The 7,555-nt window shown below is 47.7% G+C and overlaps 1 protein-coding gene across 1 annotated transcript; it reads right to left on the bottom strand.

Moving 5' to 3' along the window:
* Window positions 1-1,716: 1,716 nt before the first annotated feature.
* Window positions 1,717-5,121, bottom strand: LOC308175333 (uncharacterized protein; the record flags this gene model as incomplete). Its single annotated transcript, XM_080551013.1, has 4 exons — window positions 1,717-2,080; window positions 3,397-3,495; window positions 3,634-4,245; window positions 5,090-5,121. The coding sequence occupies 4 exons, from the start codon at window positions 5,119-5,121 to the stop codon at window positions 1,831-1,833; spliced, it is 993 nt and encodes a 330-aa protein (XP_080407139.1). The 3' UTR covers window positions 1,717-1,830.
* Between the last annotated feature and the right edge of the window lie 2,434 nt (window positions 5,122-7,555).

Raw genomic sequence — 7,555 nt, 5'->3', positions numbered from 1 at the left:
ATAAATAAAACTAAGATATCATATACACATTTATTCTTTATACAATTTAATACAGGAAGGAAATTATGTTGGTCTATCGACAGCTAAGGTGAATGCAAAACAAAACCATTAAATTGGTTATTTAGGTTTTTAAAGCTTTTACTGCTTCGAAAATGCACAGAAAGCAATAATAGGCTATTTTATCATCATCATGTCAACTACTTGCAATGTGTTTTTGCCTTCAAAGACATATTGGAGTCTTAAATATGTTTATCAAAATAAGTCAACAATTCAATTATCAATCCTCATCGGCTGCCGAGGCCTTTGGACTACAGGAAAACTGGGAAATAAAACGGAAATAATAAAACAAAACATTAGTTAACATTTGGACGAAAACAAGAATAGTCCATTTGCCGAATAGCAACAGGGAGGCCATGGCTATGTTACAGGTCAGAGACACGGTCTCACTGACGCCTCCCTCAGCCTTCACAGAGAAACACACCTGGCTCAACACTGAGGGTCCACTCCCTCACCTCCACTGACCAATATTGTATAAGTGACAGAATGCAAAAACATCAACAACTTTTAGTGTTTTTCACAATAGCCCACACTATACAGTTAATGACAGGATACACTGTATAAGATATATGCTATATCAGACTAAATCATAGACAAAACCAAAATCTATTTAGCAAAGTGTGTGTGTGTGTGTGTGTGTGTGTGTGTGTGTGTGTGTGTGTGTGTGTGTGTGTGTGTGTGTGTGTGTTCAGCTGTCGTGGGGTCCGACCGAGCCCCTGTAGGTGACCTTTTCCCGCTCCCCTCCAGCCTGAGAGACACACGGGGAGTGAGAGAGTGAGACAGCGTAGTGAGACAGCGTAGTGAGACAGCGTAGTGAGACAGGGGGTGTCTGGGTTAGTAGCACTTTGTGGTCTGGTGTGAACGTCCGTCTGGTCAGAGACAGGTTCACAGTGTGTAGCACCAGTGTGTGTGTGTGTGTGTCTCAGGAGTCTCGTCCCTAACCCGTCGTCTCAACCGGGAAAAAAGCGTGAAAGTGTTGAAGTGTTGAACGGAGCGGTCGGGGAGAAGAGGAGGAGCTACGACAGCGACAGCAAAGAAGAAGAAGAAGAAGAAGAATCTCTAGAAGCAATACAGGTGCAACACATAATAAATAAAGGATAATAATAATAATAATAATAATAATAATAATAATAATAATAATAATAATAATGGTTCAGAGTTGTTAAAATGTCGGTGGTTATTGTGCACAGCGGATACTCTTTTTACAAAACAAAACAAAAACAACCAAAAAAAAAAAACGTTTTGATTCAGCCGCACATCCACGTACAAATATAAAACATTACATACAAGTGTCAGGGGTGTGTACACCAGGGGGCGCTATTCCCATTAAGCCCCACTCTCCAGGCCCTGTGCCATGAGTGTACCCACGAGTGAGGTCCCCCCGTGCGAGGACGTCCCTCCCCTAGGCGTGCATGCTGCTCCTCTCACACAGCTAGTCCTCTCTGCGTCCGGGAGGGGGGTGGGAGGGAGGGTGGAGGGGGGGAGGGGGGGGGGGGCGACGGTAGGATGATGAACCATCTCCCACTAAAGATCCACAGTCCTCGGAGGAGGGAGGGAGGGAGGGAGGGAGGGAGGGAGGGAGGGAGAGGGGAGCGGGGCGAACGTAGGAAGATAAACAATCTCCCACTAAAGATCCACAGTCCTCTCAGAGGAGGGAGGGAGGGAGGGGGGCGAACGTAGATCCACAGTCCTCTCAGAGCGTCCAGAGGAGGAGGAGGAGGAGGGAGGAGGGTGGGGGTCAGGGGGGGGTGGCGATGGGGGTTCAGGGGGGCCTCAGAAGGACTCGTCGTGCCCCACAGAGAGGTCTCCTTTGGGGGTGGAGGCGCGGGACGACAGCTTGTCCATGCTCTCCGACCCGGAGCTCTGGTGCAGCTGGTCGGACCCGGCGCTGGAGGTGACCGTGGACGAGGAGGTGGAGGAGGAGCGGGTCTTCTCCTTAAAGTCTGTTATGATCACCGTCACGTTGCCCACCGTGATGGCCAGCTGCTGGGCGGTGCTCCGGTCAATGTTCTTCAGCTTGGGCCTGGAAGAGAGAGAGGGGTACAGGGGTTAAGGAGAGTGTAGGGGTACTGTAGGTATACAGGTTATGGGAGATTGTGGGGTTTTACTAGTCTATAAAATCACTCTACTGCCATGCACCCAAATACATCATGGACATGCTCGTAAGAAACACACCAGGTAAGACCCCTGAGGTCCACTGGCACTGAACTCCTGACGGTCCCAGAAGCCAGGACCAGGAGACATGGAGAGACCGCTTTCAGTATATATGCTTCCCAGACTGTGGAACACCCCTACTCTGAGAGCCTGAGATTGTCCAAAAACTCTGGAAACATTTAAGCGAGACCTCAAAACCTCCTACTTATTCTAATCTGGCCTTTTTAAATGTCCATCTTAGTTGTTGCTTTATCTTCTTCGCTCTTTGTGAGTCACATTTTGTGAGAAATGCGGTATACGAATAACACTTGATTTGGGGGTACAGGGGGTTAAGGGCTGCACTGAGGCATCACAAACTTAGGGTTCTCCCCAAAAATATTTACGAGTCGCGCTGTGCCAAGCTCGCTGTGGCCCTGAGGCTCCACTACGTAAACATGAAGGTAAATCAACCTCTGTATTAATAACGATCGTATACAGAGTAACGATCTCTGATTGCCAACGACATTAAAAAAGCAGTAAAAAAAAATCCTGTGGGAAACCTTGAAACTGACTCACTCCATTCTCTGTGGGAAACCTTGAAACTGACTCACTCCATTCGCCTCCGAAGTAACAAGGCTGCTGCGCTGGCCAGAACAACGGCGGAGGAGGAGGAGGAGGTGGTAGGACTGCTCATTTAGACCAACGCTACGCAGACAGGCGTGGGCGTGGGAACACGAAGACCATTTATGAATCACTTGAGTCCCACTAGAGCTCGCAAGAGGCACTTTAAAACACAGAGACACGGCTACTAACAATACCCAACCAAGGACCTTCAATTGACATATAAACCGACTTAATTGTCCTGTAATAATAATAATAATAATAAGGAATAATCAGACAGACAAAACAGAAAACAAACAAAGCAAAACTGAAACATTGACTAGGGGCCAAAGGCCTTGGAGAACAGATGTGATTTGAGGGCTAATTTGAAGGAGTCCAGGGTGGGGGCGTTGCGGACCCTATGGTGATGGTCATGTGTAATGTGTGCATGTTTGATGTATTTGACACTACTGTATTGAGTTTTTCCATCTGTACCGACAACAAATTCCACCGACCTTGATCATTCCTTCATGACAAGAGACGAAAGTCGTAGAGAAAAGAGAAGAGACAGAGAAACAGGTAAAAAGAGGAGAAGTAGTGACCCACCTGGAGATGTGGGAAATCTTGCTGGTCTTGGTTGCTGACTTGACAGACTGTATGCTGTGTTTGTCACTGGGTGGACTTTGGTGTTTGTCTGTTTTGGGTCTGGGTGGGGAAGGGTGAAACACACAGTAAACACAGACAAGTTCAGGTGTCAAAGGTCATGCTTGAAGAGGAACGCTTACAAACACCAGCAGTGCACACTCTCTCTCTCGTGTGTCGCCAACCAACCAACGCACTGACCTGGTCTTTTTGCTATTGGGCTTCTTGGAGATCTTGGTGATCTTGGAGACGTCCTTCTCCCGGCCTGGCTTGTCCTTGGTGGTCTGGTCCTTCTCCTTCTTAGTCACTTCCTTGGTCAGAGGTTCTCTGTCTGGACGATCTGCCTCCATACGCTCCCCCTCTGGTTTCTTCCCCTCTGGGTGCTTCTCCTCCGGGCGTTTCTCCTCCGGGCGTTTGTCTTCTGGGCGTTTGTTTTCCGGGAGTTTGTCTTCTGGACGTTTGTCTTCTGGACGTTTCTCCTCCGGGCGTTTGACTTCCGGGTGTCTCTCCTCCGGGCGTTTCTCCCCTGGCTGATCGCCCTCAGGTTGTTGGTCCCCCTCTGGACGATGTACTCCCGCTGGACGATGTTGTCCCCCCCCCTCCGGATGATGACGATCTCCCTCCAGACCACCCTCTCCCTCTGGACGTTCTCCGTCGGGGTGCTCCCCCCCCTCCCCGTCCCCCCCCTCCCCGTCAGGGTGGTCCCTCTCGGACCTCTCGCTCCTCTCTCTCTTCTCCTTCTTGGGCGGCGGAGGTGTGGCGTACTGCTGGGCCACCTGCTGGGCCACCAGCTGGGAGTTGATCCTGGGTTTCCTGCGGGGAGAGATTCGTTTTTTTATTATCCAGGGTATATACAGGAATCTATGTCTATGTTACCTACTACAGGGTATATACAGGAATCTGGAGGTTAATTTCAATACCTTTCTAAGACTTTTTAAAGACCTTGTGAATATTTTTCCAGACCTCACCGCCACTTCGAGCTGTAACCGTTTACATGAGTGACACCTTTAACTTAACAGTTTTAGTTTGCAATAGACTAGACCACTATCATACAACAGAATTTCCGGTTCATCTTTGTTTTTTAATAAAACTAATAAATTCACAAACTTTTACTAAAAGTTTTTAGGACTCAAACTCTTTGGACAGAGTCTAATTCAGAAAATTACCTACAAAATTCAAGACCTCATAAAATCATGATAAGACTTTTTAATACTTATTAAGGGTCTTGATTTTCCCAAAATTGATTTATCAACTTTCAATACACCGCGGATACCCTGTTATTATACTGTGGTGACCCACTTTACATAAGACATTCCCTAGACTAGGGAGGAGGTACGGCTCCTTTAAGACAAGGAGTTGAGAGTTCAACCCAGGGGCTTTCTGGGTCGTGTTTACTGTTAGCTATACCTGTTACTGACACGATAGTTTGACGTGAAGTTTGTTGTTACACTAGGCTGTTGCACTGTTATGCTACTGCTGCTGTTCTGACATTCAAAGTTGGGAAGTAAAACGTCCGACTCGACAACCTGTCTACAGTCTCCTCGTTTCTACACACTCCCACATTGGTGACCCCGAACGTTGATAAAAATGCAAGATAACGTTGGAATAGCGGCAGCAGTAGCCTCAGCTAACGTCTACGCCGCAGCGATGAAGTTACCCGAGTTCTGGCAGCACAGCCCCCCCGGCCATGGTTTCAGCACATCGACAACCTGTCTACCGTCTCCTCGTTTCTACGCACTCCCACGATACCTTTATCTAACCAGGTGAATACTCGTTGAGATTTTAAATCTCTTTTCCAAGAGAGACCTGGCCAAGAGGGCAGCCTATACATTTAGGTTTCAGACATACAGTGTAAAACAATGAACAGAAGGCAGGCAGTATCAGGAATGCAGAGGCGGCTGCGTTAAGTACAGAGACACTCTCAAGAACTTTCCCTGTTCAAGGTCCTTCAAGATTCCACTAAAGGCCTCGTAATAACGAGATCAGTTTTTCCAGGTTTAAGTCTTTCTGGAGGTTCCAAGCAGAGGGGGCAGCGTATCTGAAGGCTTTTTTTCCCCAGCTCTGTGCGAACACGAGGAACAAGCAACTGCAGAACATCTTGGGAGCGCAAGTTATAATGATTTTTGCGTCTAGATAGACATGTACATAGGTACGTTGGGACCATCCCACGGAGAGTCTTGTATATAAAACTCAGCCAGTGGGTACGCCTACATACATACAAAGAAGGCTAGCCAGATTTTATATACAAAGTCCACTGGTGGGGTCAGATATTTACAACTAGTAACAAATCTCAATGCACAATGGTATACAGTGTCTAGTGATCTCAAAACATTGAGCAGAAGCATTCATATAAAGTAAGTCACCATAGTCCAGCAAGGGCAGAAAAGTAGCTGACACTAGGTATCTCCAAAGGAAAAGCCCAACTTCACCTTGAGCTTAGAAGTTAGATTGGCGATGTGAGCCTTAAAAGAAAGCTGTCTATCAATAAGGATGCCCAAATACTTTGATAATATTTGATAATAATTTGATACCAGCTCAATTACTTTTCCTTGGGAGGTAAAGACATTAGGAAGAGCCAGAACACAAGCAAGGGATTAGCCTAGCAGCTAGCCGGACCAGAACACAAGCAAGGGATTAGCCTAGCACAGGGGTGCAAACTGCTGATGGCCCAAAAAGGTGACACTTTTTTGGGGGGCGGCTAACCTTAGGGGGGGGATAGCGTTAGCAGTAATGGTGTTAAATAGATATCGCTAGCACTTACGGTGGTCTAACAATGATGCATGTGTAAGTAGCGGCAGCCCTGACCTTAACACCTGCAGAATTACTCTGAAAACAGTTTACTGTGACTGTAAACACTATGCTGTCTGGAACTGTACCTAGCTCCCTGAAGCTAAAAGTTATTTCAACAGCAGCAGAGTTTAGCAGACAGGGAGATTAGTTAGCTCGCGCATCGTGTGACTTGGATGAGACTTAGACACCCCCCCCCCAAAAAAACAACAGATTGCAGATCTACACGATTCACATGGATGACATATTTTGAGAGAAAAACTGCTAATTTAGCAGAAAGGTGACAAGTTTGCACCCCTGCTAGCAGCTAGCTGGACCAGAACACAAGGGAGGGGGGTGGGGGAGGGAACAGTTCTTGGTAAGGTAAGCGGGGGGGGGGGGGGGGAGGTTGAGGGGGTGTTGGGCAGGTAATCTCGTTAGCTCCCTGAGGTAATAAAATTAACTTTGGGATCACAAGGTAGGACGTCATTTTATAATGTCTTCTAATCTGTTTACTGCAGGGTCACACACACACACACACACACACACACACACCTGTTTACTGCAGGGTCACACACACACACACACACACACACACACACACCTGTTTACTGCAGGGTCATACACACACACACACACACACACACACACACACACACACATCTGTTTACTGCAGGGTCACACACACACACATACACACCCCCACCAACCTATTCTCTCCCGCTCACTGACTCGCACACACACCCAACCACACACACACACACACACACCAACCTACTGACACACACACACACACACACACACACACACACACCAACCTATTCTGTCCCACTCACTGACTCACACACACACCCAACCACACACACACACACACACACACCAACCTATTCTGTCCCTCTCACTGACTCACACACACACACACACACACACACACACACACACACACACACACACACACACACACACACACCAGCCTATTCTCTTTGAGCTGAGCCGTTCTCATTCAGCAGTCAGACAGACGAGCGGCCGTCTCAGCAGACCACTAGAAGGTTCTAGATGAAAGCAGCGGAGAGGCTCATCACTCAGATGCTGTGAGTCATGAAACGCTCTGAAGCCTCGCTGCTGAGCACTCCAACGCACGGAGGGAGAGCAGCTACATACTAAACAGGATTATGTCTCTTACTGACACACCTCTAAGACCTCTACTCTATACCTCTAAGACCTCTACTCTATACCTCTAAGACCTCTAAGACCTCTAAGACCTCTATACCTCTGCTCACTGAGAGTGAGAGGGCACACTCCAACAACAGCATTAGGGGAGAGAGGGGGAGATTAGGGGGGAGAGGGGGGGGTTAGG

This window comes from Nansenia antarctica (assembly GCF_963989245.1).
Source record: "Nansenia antarctica genome assembly, contig: SCAFFOLD_248, whole genome shotgun sequence".
Taxonomy (NCBI): domain Eukaryota; kingdom Metazoa; phylum Chordata; class Actinopteri; order Argentiniformes; family Microstomatidae; genus Nansenia; species Nansenia antarctica.
Note: the sequence above shows the minus strand (reverse complement) of the source record. Positions and strands in the feature narration are given on the sequence as shown.